Source organism: Heptranchias perlo, chromosome 7 (genome assembly GCF_035084215.1).
Source record: "Heptranchias perlo isolate sHepPer1 chromosome 7, sHepPer1.hap1, whole genome shotgun sequence".
Classification (NCBI taxonomy): Eukaryota; Metazoa; Chordata; class Chondrichthyes; order Hexanchiformes; family Hexanchidae; genus Heptranchias; species Heptranchias perlo.
In genome coordinates, this window is record NC_090331.1 from 53111997 (window position 1) to 53135148 (window position 23152).

Consider the following 23152-nt stretch of genomic DNA (forward strand, 5'->3'; position numbering starts at 1 on the left):
TGCTAGGGGAAAGGGCCTCATGGCTCGTCTTTGCATACCCTCCAGGCTACAATGTCACCCTTGTGTGTCGTGACTAAAAAATGAACATAGTGCCCAAAATGTGGTGCAACCAGAGTACCGCAAGGTTTAAGCATCACTTCCACTGACTTGTATTTTACTGATGTAACGATATAGTTCAGCATCCTATATCCTTTGTTGATAGTAGACTTGATGTTTCACGTGTTCAAACCAGATTTCTTTCAAAGTCATCCTTTGCTATTTCAACCTCAAAGATTCAGTCAAATGTTTTTTTTCCATATTGAATTTAATCTACTATTCTGCCTACTCAGCTTTTATCTAGTTTATTTTGTAGATTCTTTGTTGCCTCATCTAACTTGACTTCCCGCCCCCCATTTAATATTATCTGTATCCAAGTTGTTGATGTAAGTTAGAAATAGTGGAGCACATGACATGAACATGGGATCCATATTTTCATCACCCCTGCTTTTACATCTCTCAGCAAAAAAATACTTTGTATACAAAATTAACCCCATTTAAGCAAATAGCTGGTAAGTGAGTTTAGTAACTTTATCTAGTCTATGGCCCATCTCCCACTGGTGCTGTTACCTGCTGAGTTTATGACTGTCCTACTGGTTTTCAGCTTTATTTTGCTACAATGAGATTCCTGGCCAGAAATTCACTCTGCTGGGCCATAGTCCATTTCTCTGCTGCTTCTGAATCTTAGTGACCTCCAACTTCGCCACTGTTTTTCCACCCCTCGAACAATTCTGCACACCTCCTGGTTCTTCGCTCATACGGAATTACCTCCAGCAGTGTGCCCTCTGATATTCTTCAAACAAGAATTTCCTTCAAATAGCTTCTGGACTCACTCGCCCTCCACACTTGTCTCCGAGCCTGGATATCAGTTTGTCGATGCTCCAAGCAGACTCCATCCTACCTACGTCAGCCTATTCCCACCACGGGACCCCTGACTTTAACTTTGGACTCCCTCCTATTGTCTCCTCTCTATTCCCTGTTTATTACCAGGAGATATCTATCCTAATCTTGCTATGTAACTGTGCCTATGTATCTTGAGTTTCCCTGTGTCCATTCGTGTGCATGTTTTGGCTGCCGCTCCCGACCCGATCGCTTCGATTTCCCCTTTTCTCTTTACCCCTCCAACGCCCCTCTCTCCTGTCCTCATGCCTCCTTCCATTTATCCCCTCTTGAGTACTCTGCCCCCCCAAATCCTTACCCTACCCATCAGCACTCCTCAACCTTCCTAATCTCCTGCCGCCATCCCAAGCTTAACTCCCTCTTAGATAAGCATACAACTTCCTTCTGTACCTCTCTTTGCATCCTCCGAAGGGCCCATAGAGACACTCATTGCTGCCTCCTTACCAGCGGCAACCCCAACTGCCCCATCCTACTCTCACCAACCTTCCCGCCCAGCAGGCCCGCTGAAGGCTAATCTTGTCAATCTCCTTCCCATCCCGCTCACCCTTCCCAGCAATGACCTGGTGGACTCTGCCCCTCTCCACATCTCCTTCCAGAGTGTCCATTCACTATAAACATGAGCTTACTGTGGATGATTGCATCGACATCATGGCCTTGACAGAAACCTGGCTGAGGGGTGATGACACCTTCCTCCTTAATGAAGCCTCTGCACCTGGCTATATCTTCCACCACTTGCCCTGCCCAGACTGCTGCGGTGTGGCCCTTATCATCAAATCACACCTCGGTCTGTCCCCCTACTCCTCTGGCACCTTCTCCTTTGAGCATCTCACCTTGTTCCACCCCTCTCACCTCTCCTTTAAAATCCTCGTTCTCTACCGCCCACCCAAGTACCACGCCAAGTTTCTCACTACGACATCTTCACTGCTTTCCTCCCTCAGCCTCTGCACCGAGCGACTTCTCATCCTTGATGACTTCAATCTCCATCTTAACTCATCCTGCTCTCCCTCCTCTGACTTCACTGCCCACCTATCCCCCTTAATCTCTCCCCATATAAACTCCCCTAACCATATTCCACAGCCACCCCCTCGACCTCATCATCTCATGTGGCCTCTCTACTCCCATCGTGTCAATCACAGATAAGGCCATCTCTGATCACTTCCTTGTATCCCTCTCCACCACCATCACCCTTTGCCCTCCCAACCCCACTCCCTTCTGTGTTTGCCCCTGGAAAAAAAACTCTCCCCCAAGTCACTTACAAAGGCACTTTCAAATTCCCAACTGTCTAGCCTTTGTCCCTCCATTCACACGACATTCCTGCAGCTACCGACCTGCTCAATCGCACCCTCACCTCCACCTTTGATGCCCTTGTCCCCATTAAAACCATTAGTCTCTCTCACCCTGGTCATTCTCCCTGGTACGGCCCTCATCTCCGCTCCCTTCAGTCCAAGGGATGCAAACTTGAACGTTTATGGTGGACAACTAGTTTAGCCATTCATCACAAGATCTGGCTGGACCACATAAAGCACTATTGGGACCTACTCTCCTCTGCCAAAACTGCTGACTATTCCAGGATCATCTTGGAATGCAAAGATAACCCCCGGCTTCACTTCTCCACTACAAACTATCTTCTTAAACCCCTCCCCCCTACCTCCTCCACCCTCACCTTCAACAAATGCGAGGAGCTCATGGATTACTTTGTCACTATGATTGAGACCATCCGTTCAGCTGCCTCTGCCTTCCCCTACCCCACCAAGCCAAACTTCTCCTACTGTTCCCCCCTGCCCTAGCATCTTTCTCTAGTTTCTCTCCCCTCATGCCCACTCCGAGCTAATCTTGACCATGAGACCCACCTCCTGCTCCCTCGAACCTATTCCCTCCAAACTGCTGACCACCCAAATTCCCTTCCTGGCCCCCATGTTAGCTGATATTTTTACTGGTTCCCTCTCCTCAGGTACTGGCCCCTCCCCTTCAAATCTGCTGTCATCACCCCCCTCCTCAAACCCCCCCCACCTTGATCCTTCTGTCCTTGCAAACTACCGCCCCATCTCCAACCTCCCTTTCCTCTTCAAAGTCCTTGAAAGTATTGTCGCCTCCCAAATCCATGCCCACCTTTCCCACAACTCCATGTTTGAATCCCTCCAATCAGGTTTCCGCCACTGCCAAGGCCATTATCAAAGTCACAAATGACATCCTATGTGACTGTAACCATGGTAAACTATCCCTCCTTGTCTCGACCTGTCTGCAGCCTTTATCAGAGTTGACCACACCATCCTCCTCCAAAGCCTCTCCTCCGTCAGCCAGCTGGGTGGGGCTGCGCTCGCCTGGTTCCATTCTTATCTATCCAGTCATAGCCAGAGAATCACCTGCAATAACTTCTGTTCCTGCTTTTGCACTGTTACCTCTGGAATCCCCCAAAGATCTATCCTTGGCCCCCTCTTATTTCTCATCTACATGCTGCCCCTCGGCAACATCATCTGAAAATGTATTCCACATGTTCGCTGACGATACCCAGCTCTACCTCACCTCTCTCGACCCCTCCACTGTCTCTGTTTTGTCACACTGCTTATCCAACATCCAGTACTGGATGAGCAAAAATTTCCTCAAACTAAATATTGGGAAGAGCGAAGCCATTGTCTTCGGTCCCCGCCACAAACACTGTTCCCCAGCCACCGACTCCATCATTCTCCTGGCCACTGTCTGAGGTTGAACCAGTCCTTTCGCAACCTTGGTGCCCTATATGACAGAGGTGAGCTTCCGACCACATATCCGCTCCATCCCCAAGACCGCCTAATTCCACCTCTTTAACATCACCCATCTCTGCCCCTGCCTCAGCTCATTTGTTGCTGAAACCCTCGTCCATGCCCTTGTTACCTCCAGACTGGACTATTCCAATGCTCTCCTCCCATCTTCCACCCTCCATAAACTTGAGCTCATCCAAAACTCTTCCGCCCAAATCCTAACTTGCACCAAGTCCTGTTCACCCGTCACCCTTGTGCTCGCTGACCTATATTCGCTCCCAGTCCAGGAACGCCTGGATTTTAAAATTCTCATCCTTGTTTTCAAATCCCTATTTGGTCTTGTCTCTCCCTATCTCTAACCTCCTCCAGCTCTACAACTCTCCGGGATTTCTGCGTTCCTCCAATTCTTGCCTCTTGCTCATCCCCAATTTTAAATCGCTCCACCACTGATGGCTGTGCCTTCAGCTCCTGTCCACCTTCTCAAGGGCAATTAGGGATGGGCAATAAATGCCGGCCTCACCAGCGACGTCCACATCCCATGAACGAATAAAAAAAAAACTCTGGAATTCCCTCCCTAAACTTCTCCGCCTCTCTACCCTCCTTTACGATGCTCCTTAAAACCTACCTCTTTGACCAAGCTTTTCCCTGTCCTAATATCTCATGAGGCTCGGTGTCAAATTTTGTTTGATAATCGCTGTGAAGCGCCTTGGAACGTTTTACTATGTTAAAGACACTATGTAAATGCAGGTTGTTGTGAACAACCCGCTTAAGTGAATGAAATCTGAGTGCACAAATTGTTCCCCTATAGCTCCCCATGTTTTACAGATTGTTTAAGTGAATTAAAATGTTACCATTTTCAACTACAATCCCTACCTAGAAGCTGTTTTCAATAGAACAGCTGACCCCATTCTCTCTGCTTCCCTTACCATTTTAACCAGCACAGCAGTTTTCAACATCACAGTTGACTGAACAGCTGCTGGAGCACAAATATCCCAGTCAGCATGCTCCACTGGAACATCACAACTGATTGATCAGTTCTTATTAAGCTGTAATATTGGAAATTGCTGTGCTGAATTAAAACAGCAATGCAATAGAAAATGTGAAGACTGTTTAGGAGAACATCATAAATTTGGGGGAAAAATGCCTTTTCACTTATATGGGCTTGACATATTAAGGCAGAAATATATTGGGATTGAGATGGGTTTGCTACATCACTCATGCTTCAATTTTATGGTATCGATGTCACGTCAATCCATTGGGATGTTCATTCCTTGTAATACAGACTGTGCATTATCATGCATGTGGGACAGGAAGAGAGATATAGTTTTCTAACTTAGCTCATCTGAGAGACATAAAGGAACACTGTCTTCATGAAAAGAACATTGTTTTGCTAACTATCTTTTGTTTGGAGAAGATGACGCAGAAGATGATTGCATCATGGCAGCATCATACAAACGACACAAAATTTGCCAGAATACATTTTTCATGAGGACAGTGTCCTTTCAAACAAACTTAAGTTAACTGCAAGTTGTGTCACCTAGTGTACTCTTTTAAAACACTTTTAAAAATACTGAAATACCTTTTAGAACTTCAATAGTAAATCAATGCTAACAAATTTCAGTCACATAAGACAAACTGCACATATGTATCATGACACGGGTATAGTTAATATAGTATTTACCTTATGAAGAATTTCTCTTTTTGAATACAAATGTAGAGCTATGTCCGAGATGTTAAATTCTTTTAACAACCCAAGATATTTGACCTCACGAAGCACAGATGAAAGCTGAGTGAAAATAATTATAATTTGATTCAGGAATGGGATCGCCTCCTACTTAAAATGAAATATTCACACTGTAACCACGGCTAGATAATGGTGTCATTTTAGGCCCCCAAAAAAGGAGAAAAATGTCTTACCTCAGGGCTAAAGTTCACAAAATATAAGCCAGATACTTTGTTCCATTTGAGAAATGGCTGATTCAAGTTTGCCAGGCAAAGGGCATCTAGACTTTCTATCCACGACGTGTAGACTTCTTGGTCATGGTGATCGAGCAAAGTCAACATTCTGTCACATTTCTGGAAAACCAGGTTTGCTTCCTTTCTTTGTACACTTCTAGAAATATGCAAAATATACAAATGTTATTTTAAAAAACTATAATTATAAATAACTGAACTGTAATTTGAAAAATATTTTGTATAAAACATAAGTTCTCCATGTAAAGCTATATTTACAGATGCTTAATGTGTCTGAATTGATTCCTCTGACTTAATATTCTTTCACGAAGCTCTTGAGACCACTTCAAGTTGCCTGCTATCACTGGCATATTCTTATGCAATACAGCACAATTCCTCTTCACCTGCAAGAAAGTAGATGTCAAACAGATATATAATCACCAAAAAACAATTAAATTGATACAAGATCAAACATCTGTTCAAAATATATTTTTAATAGAAACAATGTTACATGAACAGAAATGAAAAATATTGAAATTACTCAAGTAAAAATTGAATATTAAGTCATTCTTTGATTAAAAATGCTGCATTTGTAAATCAATCCCCCCTTCAGCATTTTCTCATGTTAAAACGCTACATTCAGCTTGAGAAATTTTAGCCTTCATGACCCGGACTTACTTTGGGCAGGTGACAGTGGATTGCCAACAGATATAAATCCAACATTGCCTGTCTTTGCCATTTGCCATTAGTTGCAGTAACCATCAGCTATTGCAGGGAGGGGAAGATAGAGAAGATTTCCTCTGTGTGGTATGTGTCACACAATCACACACCAATTTATAAAGAAAAGGTTTATGATTTTATTACATATAGCGCACAGAGCGAATCTTTCCCCATGAATACATAAATATCCATTGGGGGCACTTCTGTCAATGTGTCAGTGATTTTTCATAGGCAATGCTAGTACTGTTAAGAGGATGGAAATGCATACTAGCTACAAGTGAGGGTCAGGTTGCCATGGATAAAGTGAATTTTTGCACCCGTATCATCTTCCCTCCCCATTCCAGATATGTCCACTGTTTTTTTTAAAAAAACAGCCAACCAGGCGAAATAAAGCCAGCCTCTGGCTGATGTTTAGAGAGAGACAGAACAGATGGCAGGCCAATGGATTTTTTGGCTCAATCCCCTATTCTGGCCTCAGTAGTAGCTCCTTACCACTAATTTTAGGGGCAGAAGAAAACCACAAAATAAAATGCTGAGACATTTAGGGGTAACTCCAAGTTACAAGAAGGAAATCTAACCCATTGTCCTTTCAGGTAATAATCAGATAAAGTATTTTGCGGGTTTTTTTAAAAATCGATTTTCATTTGGCAAATCATAGTGGTCAAAATCTTCACAATTTTGAATTCAATATTGAATCTTTTAACCTGTCATTACAATGTCCCTAAGCCATTTAATTCATGTAATACCAGTAGATCTTCCATGGCATTATACATAGGGAGTCAAGAGCAAATGAAGTCTTCTGGTGAAGCTGGTTTAGAGGGCAGGGGATAATTGTGGCAGGGTGCACAGACATGAAATTTTGAATACAATACTGGTTGATCACCCAAGGGAGTAAAGACCAAGTGTAGTCTTCAGGTGAAAACAGGTTAGATGGTGCGGGGTAAGGGGAGGCATAGAACCATAGAAAAGATACAGCACAGAAGGGGACCATTCGGCCCATTGTGTCTGCGTCGGCTCGAAGAACAACCAGGTGCCCATTCTAATCCCACCTTCCAGCACCCGGTCTGTAGCCCTGCAGCTTACAGCACTTTAGGTGCAGGTCCAGGTATTTTTCAAAAAGAGTTGAGGGTCCCTGCCTCTACCATCAATTCGGGCAGCGAATTCCATACACCCACCACCCTCTGGGTAAAAAAGTTTTTCCTCATGTCCCCTCTAATCCTTCCGCCAATCAGCTTAAATCTATGTCCTCTAGTTCTGGAACTCTCCGCTAGGGGAAACAGGTACTTCCCGTCTACTCTATCTGGGGCCCCTCATAATTTTGTACACCTCAATCAAGTCTCCCCTCAGCCTCCTCTGCTCCAAGGAAAACAACTCCAGCCTATCCAATCTCTCCTCTTAGCTGCAATTTTCAAGCCTTGGCAACATTCTTGTAAATCTTCTCTGCACTCTCTCCAGAGCAATTACATCCTTCCTGTAATGTGGTGACCAGAACTGCGCACAATACTCCAGCTGTGGCCTTACCAGCGTTTTATACAGTTCCATCATTACATCCCTGCTTTTGTATTCTATATCTCGGCTAATAACGGAGAGCATTCTGTATACCTTCTTCACAACCTTATCTACCTGTACTGCCACCTTCAGGGACCTGTGCACATGCACTCCAAGGTCTCTCACTTCCTCTACCCCTCTCAATATATTCCTGTTTACTGCGTATTCCCTTTTACTGTTTGCCCTCCATAAGTGCATTACCTCACACTTCTCCGGGTTGAACTCCATTTGCCACTTTTCCACCCACTCCACCAACCCATTGATATCTTCTTGGAGTCTACAGCCAATTTTTGTGTCATCTGCAAATTTGCCAATCATGCCCCCGACATTCAAGTCCAAATCATTAATATATACCACAAACAGCAAGGGACCCAACACTGAGCACTGTGGCACACCACTGGAAACGGATTTCCATTCGCAAAGACATCCATCGACTTTTACCCTTTGATTCCTATTACTGAGCCAATTTTGGATCCAATTCGCCACATTTCCCTGTATCCCATGGGCTTTTACTTTTCTGACCAGTCTGCCATGTGGGACCTTGTCAAATGCCTTACTAAAATTGGGCTGGGACATGCAGACATAATTCAATTCTCATTTTAGAGTCACACATTCTGTCCTTATTTTTATGAAGTACTTTGATTTTATATTTTTATAGTTAAATAGCAAAACACAGTGATTTGGGAAGCAGAGAATATATTTGGTTGGAGCATAGGAATTTCTCTGCAGCACAGGCTGAGGAACTGGGAATAAAAAACTGAGGTGCCACAAGCACCACCGCTGGTGAGAGGGTGATAAGTTTGCATAGGCAGTTCACATTATAAATGTGGACATAGGAATTTATAATGGAAATGTTGAGAGGAACTGAATGCAGACAGAAGATTTTTTAATATATTATAGGTAGGCTGTTGGAATGAAGGCTTGCTTGCACATTTCTGGTGCGAATTTACAGTCAGAATAATCTCCCCCTCCTTGCAAGCCACAGATTAAGATTTTCAGAGGAACAGTTGAAGGAAAAGGTTGGATCCATACAGTTACAATTATTTTTGGCATTAGCACAATTTAGAGAATTAACCCCTTCATTATCCAAACATCATAGAAAAAAAAGCATTCCAATAATGGTTAACAGAATCATTCAATACCAACTATTAGAGCTGTTTGTGGAGCTATCAAATTATTTATTAGCATATATTATCAATTATCTTGTGATTTTTAACAAGCTTTAACAGGGAAGAAAAATAAGCAACATTGTTTCATGAACTATTTTACAGTTGCTGCACCGTTTTCCCGGGGGAGGGTGGGTGGGGGAGATGCGGGAAACCCAGCAGTGAAAGGGAGAGAGCTGCCGGCTCCACCAGGTAAGTGCCTTTTACAGCACTCCTTGTGGGCCAGGAGGTGCAGGAGTGCTCCCCCCAGCCCCTTAAGGAGGCCTTCAATCTCCCCTCTGCCGATCATGACCTCTCTCACCAGCCACCCGCCACAATGTAAGGGTACGGTAGCATAGTGCTTATGTTATTGGACTAGTAATCCAGAGACCTGGACTAATAATCTGGAGCCATGAGTTCAAATCCCACCACGGCAGCTGGGGAATTTAAATTCAATTAATTAAATAAAATCTGGAATTAAAATACTAGTATTAGCAATGGTGGCCACGAAACTACCGGATTATCGTAAAAACCCACCTGGTTCACTAATGCCCTTTAGGGAAGGAAACCTGTCGTCCTTACCCGGTCTGGCCTATATGTGACTCCAGACCCACAGCAATGTGGTTGATTCTTAATTGCCCTCTGAAATGGCCTAGCAAGCCACTCAGTTGTAAAATCTCGCTAAAAAAAGTCATAACAAGAATAAAACCGGACAGACCACCCGGCATCGGACCACTAGGCACCGGACACAACAAAGGCAAACCAAGCCCGGTCGACCCTGCAAAGTCCTCCACACTAACATCTGGGGACTTGTGCCAAAATTGGGAGAGCTGTCCCACAGACTAGTCAAGCAACAGCCTGACATAGCCATACTTACAGAATCATATCTTTCAGCCAACGTCCCAGACTCTTCCATCACCATCCCTGGGTACGTCCTGCCCCACCGGCAGGACAGACTCACCAGAGGTGACGGTACAGTGATATACAGTCAGGAGGGAGTGGCCCGGGGAGTCCTCAACATTGACTCTGGACCCCATGAAATCTCATGGCATCAGGTCAAATATGGGCAAGGAAATCTCCGGCTGATTACCACCTACCGTCCTCCCTCAGCTGATGAATCAGTCCTCCTCCATGTTGAACACCACTTGGAGGAAGCACTGAGGGTAGCAAAGGCACAAAGGGTGGGGGACTTCAATGTCCATCACCAAGAGTGGCTCGGTAGCACCACTACTGACCGAGCTGGCTGAGTCTTGAAGGACATAGCTGCCAGACTGGGCCTGCAGCAGGTGGTGAGCGAACCAACACGAGGGAAAAACTTACTTGACCTCGTCCTCACCAATTGAACTGTTGCAAATGCATCTGTCCATGACAGTATTGGTAAGAGTGATCACCGCACAGTCCTCGTGGAGACAAAGTCCCGTCTTCACACTGAGGACACCATCCAACGTGTTGTGTGGCAATATCACCGTGCTAAATGGGATAGATTCTGAACAGATCTAGCAGCTCAAAACTGGGCATCCATGAGGTGCTGTGAGCCATCAGCAGCAGCAGAATTGTATTCCAGCACAATCTGTAACCTCATGGCCCGGCATATTCCTCACTCTACCATTACCAACAAGCCAGGGGATCAACCCTGGTTCAATGAGGAGTGCAGAAGAGCATGCCAGGAGCAGCACCAGGCATACCTAAAAATAAGGTGCCAACCTGGTGAAGCTACAACTCAGGACTACATGCATGCAAAACAGCGGAAGCAACATGCTATAGACAGTGCTAAGCGATTCCACAACTAACGGATCAGATCAAAGCTCTGCAGTCCTGCCACATCCAGTCGAGAATGGTGGTGGACAATTAAACAACTAACGGGAGGAGGAGGCTCTGTAAAGATACCCATCCTCAATGATGGAGGAGTCCAGCACGTGAGTGCAAAAGACAAGGCTGAAGCGTTTGCAACCATCTTCAGCCAGAAGTGCTGAGTGGATGATCCATTTCGGCCTCCTCCCAATATCCCCACCATCACAGAAGCCAGTCTTCAGCCAATTTGATTCACTCCACGTGATATCAAGAAATGGCTGAGTGCAGTGGATACAGCAAAGGGTATGGGCCCTGACAACATCCGGGCTGTAGTGCTGAAGGCTTGTGCACCAGAACTAGCTGCGTCTCTAGCCAAGCTGTTCCAGTACAGCTACAATACTGGCATTTACCCGAATATGTGGAAAATAGCCCAGGTATGTCCTATCCACAAAAAGCAGGACAAATCCAATCCGGCCATTTACCACCCCATCAGTCTACTCTCAATCATCAGCAAAATGATGGAAGGTGTTGTCGACAGTGCTATCAGGTGGCACTTACTCACCAATAACCTGCTCACCGATGCTCAGTTTGGGTTCCGCCAGGACCGCTCGGCTGCAGACCTCATTACAGCCTTGGTCCAAACATGGACAAAAGAGCTGAATTCCAGAGGTGAGGTGAGAGTGACTGCCCTTGACATCAAGGCAGCATTTGACCGAGTGTGGCACCAAGGAGGCCTAGTAAAATTGAAGTCAATGGGAATCAGGGGGAAAACTCTCCAGTGTCTGGAGTCATACCCAGCACAAAGGAAGATGGTAGTGGTTGTTGGAGGCCAATCATCACAGCCCAAGGACATTGCTGCAGGAGTTCTTCAGGGCAGTGTCCGAGGTCCAACCATCTTCAGCTGCTTCATCAATGACCTTCCCTCCATCATAAAGGTCAGAAATGGGGATGTTCGCTGATGATTGCATAGTGTTCAGTTCCATTCACAACCCCTTAGATAATGAAGCAGTCCATGCCCGCATGCAGCAAGACCTGGACAACATCCAGGCTTGGGCTCATAAGTGGTAAGAATCATTCACGCCCGACAAGTGCCAGGCAAAGACCATCTCCAACAAGAGTCTAACCACCTCCCCTTGACATTCAACGGCATTACCATCGCCGAATCCCCCACCATCAATGTCCTGGGGGTCACCATTGACCAGAAACTTAACTGGACCAGCCATATAAATACTGTGGCTACAAGAGCAGGTCAGAGGCTGGGTATTCTGCGGCGAGTGACTCACCTCCTGACTCCCCAAAGCCTTTCCACCATCTACAAGGCACAAATCAGGAGTGTGATGGAATACTCTCCACTTGCCTGGATGAGTGCAGCTCCAACAACACTCAAGAAGCTCAACACCATTCGGGACAAAGCAGGCCGCTTGATTGGCACCCTACCCACCACCCTAAACATTCACTCCCTTCACCACCGGCGCACTGTGGCTGCAGTGTGTACCATCCAAAGGATGCACTGCAGCAACTCGCCAAGGCTTCTTCAACAGCACCTCCCAAACCCGCGACCTCTACCACCTAGAAGGACAAGAGCAGCAGGCACATGGGAACAACACCGCCTGCACGTTCCCCTACAAGTCACACACCATCCCGACTTGGAAATATATCGCTGTGCCTTCATCGTCGCTGGGTCAAAATCCTGGAACTCCCTCCCTAACAGCACTGTGGGAGAACCTTCACCACACGGACAGCAGCGGTTCAAGAACATAGGAACAGGGTACGCCATTCAGCCCCTTGTGCCTGCTCCGCCATTTGATAAGATCATGGCTGATCTGTGATCTAACTCCATATACCTGCCTTTGGCCCATATCCCTTAATACCTTTGGTTGCCAAAAAGCTATCTATCTCACATTTAAATTTAGCAATTGAGCTAGTATCAATTGCCGTTTGTGGAAGAGAGTTCCAAACTTCTACCGCCCTGTGTGTGTAGAAATGTTTTCTAATCTCACTCCTGAAAGGTCTGGCTCTAATTTTTGGACTGTGCCCCCTACTCCTAGAATCTCCAACCAGCGGAAATAGTTTCTCTCTATCCACCCTATCTGATCCCCTTAATATCTTATAAACTTCGATCAGATCACCCCTTAACCTTCGAACCTCTAGAGAATACAACTCCAATTTGTGTAATCTCGCCTTGTAACTTAACCCTTGAAGTCCTGGTATCATTCTAGTAAACCTACGCTGCACTCCCTCCAAGGCCAATATGTCCTTCCGAAGGTGCGGTGCCCAGAACTGCTCACAGTACTCCAGGTGCGGTCTAACCAGGGTTTTGTATAGCTGCAGCATAACTTCTGCCCCCTTGTACTCTAGTCCTCTAGATATAAAGGCCAGCATTCCATTAGCCTTATTGATTATTTTCTGCACCTGTTCATGACACTTCAATGATCTATGTACCTGAACCCCTAAGTCCCTTTGGACATCCACTGTTTTTAAACTTTTCACCATTTAGAAAGTACCCTGTTCTATCCTTTTTTGATCCAAAGTGGATGACCTCACATTTGTCTGCATTGAATTCCATTTGCCACAGTTTTGCCCATTCACCTAATCAATATCCCTTTGTAATTTTATGTTTTCATCTACACTGCTTACAATGCCACCAATCTTTGTGTCATCGGCAAACTTAGATAGGAGACTTTCTATGCCTTCACCTAAGTCGTTAATAAATATTGTAAATAACTGAGGCCCCAAGACAGATCCCTGCGGGACTCCACTAGTCACATCCTGCCAATGTGAGTACCTACCCATTATCCCTACTCTCTGTCGCCTTTCACTCAGCCAATTTCCTAACCAAGTCCGTACTTTTCCCTCGATTCCATGAGCTTCTATCTTAGCTAACAGTCTCTTATGTGGGACCTTATCAAAGAAGGCGGCTCACCACCACCCTCTCAAGGGCAATTAGGGATGGGCAATAAATGCTGGCCTTGCCAGCGACGCCCACATCCCATGAACGAATAAAAAAAAGTCAACCTCCCCGCTCCAGCACTGATGGCCTCTCTTTCCCCACCCCCACAAGCCCCGATTGCCTACCTTCTTCCCCTCTCGATTGCCAGGACCGTCCCCAGCTGCAGCCTGCTGCTGCTGGTTTATCCGCCAGGCAGCCGGCCAGGCTGTTAATTTGGGCGACTGCTGGGTGGGAAACGGAAGGAAAAAATGGTAATGTGGTCCTGCGTTAAGTTTGGAAGGACCTCCGCGTCCCTGGCCTTGCTGGGTTCTTCGGACATTTTTGACCTCCCCCACACCCTCCCTGCCTCCCAGTAAATATCAGGGCCAATATGTTTTAACTCCCTTAATGGCTCAGTGGGCCGTGAGATAATGAAGGTGTGGATGAGCGTTTTGGTGGTTGTGGAGTGGACGATATTAGAGGTGGAAATAAGGGATCTTGGCAATAGATCAGATGTGGAATTTAAAGCTCAGTTCAGGGCCAAACAGGATATCAAGGCTGTGCATTTTTGAGTTCATCCTGAGCAAGTAGCTGGAGAAGGGGATGAATCGGCGTAAGGTGTCAAGTTTCTAATGGGCATCGAATAGGATGGCTCCGGTCTTGTTAATGTTGAACTGTAGAAAAGAAAAGGTTCACCCATCGCTCGATATTGGACAGTCAGACCACACAGTGACATTCGTGGAGTTATCGGTGGTCGTGGAGATAACGCCATCAAGCCCACTCCATCTAAAGACCATGTACAACCTATATGGAGTCTATCCCACCTGTTTAATCTCCTAAAGGTAAGTTCTGTCCAATTATTCTTTGATCTCCAAAGCTAATATAGTGAATCCCTAGAATAATTATTTATCCTCATAGTCCCGCTCTACAACAATGGCCTGTTGCTCTGCACGATAATGACACTGCCATGGTCGCACACTCCTTCCTTCACCACAGTTCCACCAGGTAATAACAGGTGCCTCTTAGTACATTAATAAGATGAGTGGATGAAGTTCTAACTTCTTAATCTTTAGCAAAGAATTAAGCACAATTAGAGTGTTACTGCACAGGTGAAGCCATAAATCGGAGTATGAGCGTGGTGTCAAGAACGGGAAGAATGGAGCATATGTGCATGCTGCTGATTTAATGGGTCAATGATTGTAGTTACTGCTGCTTAGTTCCACAAGTAAATCTCATTCTTCAACAAAATAAATATTCTACAAAAAAAAAATTATTGTATCCTCCAGCCCCATCTGAATTTAAAGCTCTCTTCCTCTTGGCATGGCAATTCATCCCATTCTGAAGCAACCAATGATTCTGTGATTGAAGTAGAAATGGGTCATAGCACTGACAACTTGTATTGCCTTTGGAAATAAAATAATTTTGTTACTAAAAGTTACATTTTGAAAGTTAACATTGGGATAAATAAAAATGTTACTTTACCTTTGTTTGATTATCAAATATTTGTTTGCAGCTGTCAAGTTCTGCCTCAAACATTGAGAGAAGGTTGGCATAATTCAAAGCAAATATACTAGCAATGACCGGTCTCTCTAGTAATGCACCAAATACTGACAGAAGCTAACAGAGAAAAGATTTAATTACAAACCATAACTTAGTTTCTATTGACAAGCAACAAAATACTGTGAACACTTTTTTAGCTGCAACTTTCCTACACTATCTCCTCAGCCTGAAGGAGAAAAGTGGTACTACAACCACACAGGCCATTAACATCCTATTTGGTCAACTTGCCTATTGGTACATGGACGAACAGCATGAAATCAGGATATTTTCTTAATGGGGAGAGATCAGGCACTGTGGAGGAGTGAAGGGATTTAGGTGTCCATCTGCATAAATCACTAAAAGCTAATGCACAATTATTAAAAGTAATCAAAAAAGACTAATGGAATGTTGGCCTTTCTCTGAGGGTTGGAATATAAAGGGGAGGAAGTAATGTTTCAGTTGTACAGAGGCTTGGTCAGACCCCATCTGGAGTACTGTGTTCAGTTTTAGGAATCACACATCAGAAAAGATATATTGGCCTTGGTACAAAGCAGATTCACCCGAATTATACCAGGGCCTAAAGGGTTAAAATATGAGGTCAGGTTGCATAAACCTGGTTTGTATTCTCTGAAGTTTAGAAGGTTGAGGGGTAATCTAATCAATGTCTTTAAAATGATAAAGGGATTCAATAGGGTAGTCACAGAGAAACTATTTCCTCTAATTGGGGAACCCAGAATAAAGTGGCATAATCATAAAATTAGAGCTATTTAAGACTGAAATCAGGAAGCACTTTTTTTTAAAAAAACAAATGGTAGTGGAAATCTGGAACTCTCCCCCTCCGAAAAGGCGTTGGATGCTGGCTCAATTGAAATTTTCAAGACTTATACATTTTTGTTTGGTACGGCTATCAAGGGATTATAGAGCAAAAGTGGGTAAATGGAGTTGAGGTACAGATCAGTCATGATCTAATTGCATGGGAGAACAGGTTCAAGGGGCTGAATGGCCTCTTCCTGTTCCTATGTTTCCTCCTAACCATTTCCTTAATTTTGCTTAACAACCTGGATGAATCCGGTTTAACTAATCCTCATGAAGACTCCAAATGTCATTTTTTGAAACAGAGTTTTAGTAACTGGATCTTCACAATATTGTTTACTTAAGGTACAGTGCAACATTAAAACTATAGCAGCTTACAGCACAGAAGGCGGCCCCATCATGTCTGCGGCAGGCCTTTGCTAAAGCAATCCCACTGCCCTACACTCTCCCCGTAGCCTTGTCATTTTACCTGCTTAAAATATTTTGCCAATTTTCCCTTAAAAGATGGTCTCTGCTTCAACCACAGTGTCTAAAAGCTTCTCCCCCCTTGATTTTTGTTCCTTATATTTTAAGCCAAAATATACATTCTTAGTCATTTTAAGCCCCACCTAATAAATCATGACACAACTAAATCAAAAAGATTCATAAATGTGATTTGTTGCTTGCAAGATGTACCTGTTTTTTTCATCTTAGACACATCAAAGCATTATCGGTACCTTAAAAGCTGATGCCAGTCCTCCTGAATCCTGAAATGCAAGGTTCAGCACTGAGCCCATGTGTTGGTCAAAGTCATATATCTGCTTCTTGTATCTGCTGTGATCAGACAAAAATTCCTACATAGATTGCAAGGAATATATTTAGATTTGTCAATTAGACAGCGTTTTCATAATTTAATTTTCACATACTCAAGTACACATTTTTAAATGTAAAGTAATCAAATTTAAATTAAATTAGTCTTTAAATAATCAAATTAGCATGAGCTTTATTGTAATATTCTCATTAAAAAAATTAAAGATTAATTTTAGAATGTAGATATTATATAAAGTGTAAATCAAAAGAGATATTACTAGATATGAAATTCCATTGTTTTGAAATAAAACAGTACCATATTGTTGTAATCCAGTGGATCATATTTGCTTTCTCCAAATACTCGCCAACATTCCTGAAATTCTTCATTGATACTGTAGACCTTTTCACTGAAAACTTTTCCTTTGGAACCTCCTATTTCAATTTTCTCCAATTTAAGAAACTCTGTAGTTGTAGTGAACAGTTCCTGAAAGCAAATTACCACAGTAAGCAATTAGTCTTTCAACATGTCAATATTATGTGTTAGGTATTTTGTTTCAATTATCTTTGGTTTCTAAAACTAAAAAAAACATTTTAGGAGTGAATACATTTTACAATTCTTATGACTTGCTGATAATGTTGAGATGCAATGGAAGTATAGTAACACATATAAGTTATACTCATATATAACCAAGTTTCACTTACCTCAATTTTCAACAATCTGTCAAGAAATCTATCAAAATGAGCAAAGACCACCTGCGAAGGAAAGTCCCAAAGTTTCACTTCCATGTTGTTGTTGTAGTACCAGGAAATTTTTAATCTGTGTTGGTGAAAACAATTCTTAAAGCTTTTCAATATATGAATGGTAAGCTGCACCTTCTCTAGTGCTTCTTCTATCTCAACTTTAAAAATCTCTTCAGGAACCAGGTAGTTTAAAGCCTGTTGACAAAAATTTGTTAAGTACAAAAAATTAAAAAATGTCAATGAATATTTATAGTATATATACACACACAAATAAAAATAGCAATTACTAAAAAAGACTCCTGAAATACAAAAGCTTCACAAGAGAATCTTTTGACAGATGACAACCAAACTAAGATTTTTAAAGACCACCGTCATGTTTCAGCTGTCAAATGCTGTACTCACACTAATTAAATTCAGGGAAGTTTTGTAGAATAAATTCAAAATCACTAATTTCATCTCATCAAATGTCAGACATAAGATAAGATCAAAATCTGCATAGAAATTTTACCATGCTGTAGACAAGATGGATCACAACAGTTCAGACCAATTTTGTTTTAAAAAGAAACAGGTATAAAGGAATCATCCAATATTAACAAAAATATAAAAACGGAAGGGTATAGGCTACAATGCAGTAATATCATAAAGGCAAACTCTTGTAGCATTGCCTAAACAAACCAGATTTATAATATATTTATAATGCTGAAAATCAGTATCATATTTATGATGCTGAAATTCAACATTATAATATATTTATAATACTGAAATTCAACACCATTCTTTTTAGAGAATTGATGGCATTTACAATATCAATTGATTATACTGGCATAGTAAAAAGGAGAAGGTGCACAGTTTCATCATAAATATTGGATAATGCAACTCCAACAAGCCTATTCAAAACACATTCACCTGGATCCCCTTTCCTTTCTCTGCCCTCATTACTACAAATATTTGTTACACTAGTTCATTTCCAGTGGCATTGCACACAATCAAGACCTGCGCAGTGTTGAAAACTTTTATCACGATGTTCCCAAAGACCATAATGACAATACACCCTAAAAAAAACAGAAGCTGTAATGCCAATTAGAGATTAAAAAACAGAACAAACTGAAGAACTTAAATAGAACAAAATGTGTTACTGTTTTCTTTTAACACCATACAATCCAACAGCAAAACCAAACCTGCAGGAATCAACACAAACCACATACGTCATCATTCACTGACAACACCAAAATGCTATTGATGAACATTGCATCAATAAATTCACAGACCAGCAGACACTAGCCAGTTAATCAATTAAGATAGTAGTGGGCACCAATTGATAAATTAACAGCAGTAGGCACCCAGTGAATTAAATGGAGAAGTGGACAGTACTAAATTGATAAACTCAGGCAGTGGGCACACCAACAAATCAATTCTAGAGGCAACAGGACCACCTCACACCAACCACCCCCCAACTTCACACACACACAAAAATAAGCACACCAATGAATTAATGGAATAGTGGGTACACCCAACACATCAATGGAGCAGGAAGCACAAATCATTAAATTCAATGAGCAGTTGGCAAACCAACAAGTTAATGGATCACTAAGTACCAAAGGAGTCATACTTTTTCCTACCTTTGCCACTACTGCTTCCTGTCCCCACAGCCACAAACTGGCTCTCAGTGATTTTACTGGCAGTTTACTTTTCAAAGCATTATAAGTGATCATTTATTTACTGACTTTAAAAGATAAGTTAAAAAACTAAAAAAGGTTCTTGATCTAACTAAGAGTCTTTTAATCAGTAAGCTAATTAAACAATTATACTAGTGACCAGCCCTTGGCGCTGCATATGATCAATTGATGATTTTTTTTATATACCCGACAACAGAATTGGGAAAAAGAGACTTCAAAAACTCATGCCACAGTACCACCTAAAAGGCTTTAACTACACTGTGACAGTTGACATACAAAAATTGAATGGGAAATGTTGGCATCATAATTTACAATGGACACGGAAGCATAACCAATCATAATAGGAAGTAAAATTTGCAAACAGGAAGTGTGTGCCCTACAAAAGATGCTTTCATAATATATAGATAGCTGAATAGTATGAATTGAAATGCTTGTAAATAAAGAGTACTGATGTTCAAAATTTAACTGTCTCTGGCATCAAAACTCCAAGACGAAAGGAGGGATGCAGGTAAGTAGGAGGTGATGGAAAGGAGTTGGAGGGGGGAGGAGTTTGAGGTGAGATGGGAGAAAGGGTTATAGTGGGGTCACAAGGTCAGAGGAAGTAGGTCATGATGTGCAGGGCACAAAACAGAATAGGCTTGGGGCCAGCCACTATGCCACCAGAGAAAGCAAACAAGGCAGGAAGGCTATGCTGAAAATTGGATGACCAACCACTTTGCCACCAGGAATTTGAGGTTCGGGTCGGCTCCAACCCAAAAATCAGTTGGATTGGATGGCTAGAAATGGTAAGGGGGAGGCTTGCAAATGAGCATGCCTCGAGTGCCCCACTCATATTAGAACTTTAGTACCCAGCAAGTGGTGAAAAATAGCCACAAATCAAGAAAAATTGGATAGCCAGGGGGGGGGTGGGGGGGGGAAGAGGAAAGAGGGAGGTCTGCAAATGGGCAAAGGGCTACCAAGTGGGGGAAAACTCAAAAACCAGAGAAAATGGTTGCTTGAATTGGGAGCCAGAGTTGTGAAACCCATGATACAGCACCACCTAATGGCCAGAGCCTACAACTGCATTGTGGTCAGCAACAACATGAAGGAATGTTTACATACTAATCTCTATTATAAGTATTGATATAGGCTCATATTTTCAATGTTAACTTCTGACATAAAACCCATGACTCAAAATAGTGACACAAGTAGTAAGATTTATGGACAGGAAGTATGCATCAATTCACTATTTTTAAGGATATATAGTTTATGCAGAGAAACACTTTTTACGTTGAGATTTTTTTGGTTGAAGGTGTACAAAGCTTTACAGGTATATGAAAAAAAATGTTTCCATTATATTAGGTACACTTATTTATAAGTTTCTAACCATCATCTCATTTTAATTATTATAGAAACAATATATGATCTTCTTGAGAGAAGCATTATCTTCATGAAAGTGTGTTTGGAAACCTTTTTATACTCGAAGAAAAGCCAGACCAGCTGTTCATAATCTTTTGTCACAATAACATTGTGCCCAAGTAACGCAATTTGATAAGATTTATGACTGTGCATTTGTAAGAAAATGAACGGTTGCCAAAGATTTTGTTTCATCTTATTGTATCTACTGTATGTGGGGATATCTTAAGAACAGAAAATGCTGGAGAAGCTCAGCAACTCAGGCATCATCTGTGGAGAAAAAAAAGTTAACGTTTCAGGTCAAAGACCTTTAGTCAGACCTCTCCAAAGATGCTGCCTGACTTGCTGAGCTTCTCCAGCATTTTCATTTCAGATTTGTAGCATCCGCAGTATTTTGCTTTTGATACTGTATATAAATACCTGGTTGATGATAAGATTGCAGAATTCCTGTAGCAAGATAATAATTCTTGATGGGAAGCAATAGTATCTGGAATGGCTCCATATCAAGCAAATAGTATGGAAAAGGGGAGCAATAAGCGGTTCAATTTCAGGGAAGTTGGATTCCTCCAGATGGGATAGATGATATTTCAACGGTCGAAGATGCAATTCAATGTCCTCGGCCTCGGAAACAGCTACAAACATTTAAGAGCAGTATTCACATCTTCCTAACATTGAAGTTTATTTTATTAGATTTTGCACAATCAAAAAAGTACCTTGGGTATAACATCTTGGACACCATATTAAAATACGGCTGTATTGTTTCCTCATTAAAAGTGTATCTAGAGGCTTATATGGATTTAGAGATCTTGAAGATAACAACAATAAAACTACGCATCTTTGGAGCTTATGGATTTTTGTTCTAGCTCTGCTAGTGAACCAAAATGGAGACTCAAACTTACAGATACCTACAGGTGGATTCTATTGGTTCACATAACTTATACCCAAAACAAAAAGCAGTTTTTGGGAAACAGGACCATGAATGTGAGGGGTGTGACACACCACTGATTTCCTAGGGTGTAACACCTTCTATGCCATGCTTTCCCTATATTAAGTGTGGGTGGTACAGTATCACTGTATTGATAAGTTGATATAGGGTTTCTGATCAGTAGGAATGTCGTTAAAACCATACTTTCTTTGCATCTTCAAATTCTGTTTCTCCTGAAATAAAAGTCTTGCTTCTAGTACTCCTCCGTGACATCACACCTCTACCATTACCAACAAGCCATGGGATCAACCCTGCTTCAATGAGGATTGTAGAAGAGCATGCCAGGAGCAGCGCCAGTCATACCTAAAAATGAGGTGCCAACCTTGTGAAGCTACAACTCAGGACTGCATGCTGCTAAATAGCGGAAGCAACATGCTATAGACAGAGCTAAGCGATTCCACAAACAACGGATCAGATCAAAGCTCTGCAGTCCTGCTACATCCAGTCGTGAATGGTGGTGGACAATTAAACAACGGGAGGAGGCGGCTCTGTATACATCCCCATCCTCAATGATGGCGGAGTCCAGCACGTGAGTGCAAAAGACAAGACTGAAGCATTTGCAACCATCTTCAGCCAGAAGTGCTGAGTGGATGATCCATCTCTGCCTCCACCCGATATCCCCACCATCACAGAAGCCAGTCTTCAGCCAATTTGATTCACTTCACGTGATATCAAGAAAGGGCCGAATGCACTGGATACAGCAAAGGCTATGGGCCCTGACCACATCCCGGCTGTAGTGCTGAAGACTTGTGCTCCAGAACTAGCCGCGCCTCTAGCCAAGCTGTTCCGGTACAGCTACAACATTGGCATTTACCAGACAATGTGGAAAATTGCCCAGGTATGTCCTGTCCACAAAAAGCAGGACAAATCCAATCCGGCCAATTACCGCCCCATCAGTCTACTCTCAATCATCAGCAAAGTGATGGAAGGTGTCGCCGACAGTGCTATCAAGTGGCACTTACTCACCAACAACCTGCTCACCGATGCTCAGTTTGGGTTCCGCCAGGGCCACTCGGCTCCAGACCTCATTACAGCCTTGGTCCAAACATGGACAAAAGAGCTGAATTCCAGAGGTGAGGTGAGATTGACTGCCCTTGACATCAAGGCAGCATTTGACCAAGTGTGGCACCAGCGAGCTCTAGTAAAATTGAAGTCAATGGGAATCGGTGGAAAACTCTCCAGTGGCTGGAGTCATACCTAGCACAAAGGAAAATGGTCGTGGTTGTTGGAGGCCAATCGTCTCAGCCCCAGGACATTGCTGCAGGAGTTCTTCAGGGTAGTGTCCTAGGCCCAACCATCTTCAGCTGCTTCATCAATGACCTTCCCTCCATCATAAGGTCAGAAATGGGGATGTTCGCTGATGATTGCATAGTGTTCAGTTTCATTTGCAACCCCTCAGATAATGAAGCAGTCCGTGCCCACATGCAGCAAGACCTGGACAACATCCAGGCTTG

At 42.9% G+C, this 23152-nt stretch overlaps 1 protein-coding gene across 1 annotated transcript in view; it reads right to left on the bottom strand.

Moving 5' to 3' along the window:
• The window catches only part of dnah9l (dynein, axonemal, heavy polypeptide 9 like), a 329459-nt gene that overhangs the window by 279749 nt on the left and 26558 nt on the right, over positions 1 to 23152 (bottom strand). Inside the window, exons 6-13 of the mRNA XM_067988173.1 lie at positions 21134 to 21345; positions 17604 to 17837; positions 17218 to 17385; positions 16829 to 16945; positions 15243 to 15377; positions 5907 to 6031; positions 5592 to 5784; positions 5356 to 5460 (exon numbers count right to left, since the gene is read on the bottom strand). Coding sequence (XP_067844274.1) covers positions 5356 to 5460; positions 5592 to 5784; positions 5907 to 6031; positions 15243 to 15377; positions 16829 to 16945; positions 17218 to 17385; positions 17604 to 17837; positions 21134 to 21345 — 1289 coding nt within the window. The remainder of the gene's footprint in view (positions 1 to 5355; positions 5461 to 5591; positions 5785 to 5906; positions 6032 to 15242; positions 15378 to 16828; positions 16946 to 17217; positions 17386 to 17603; positions 17838 to 21133; positions 21346 to 23152) is intronic.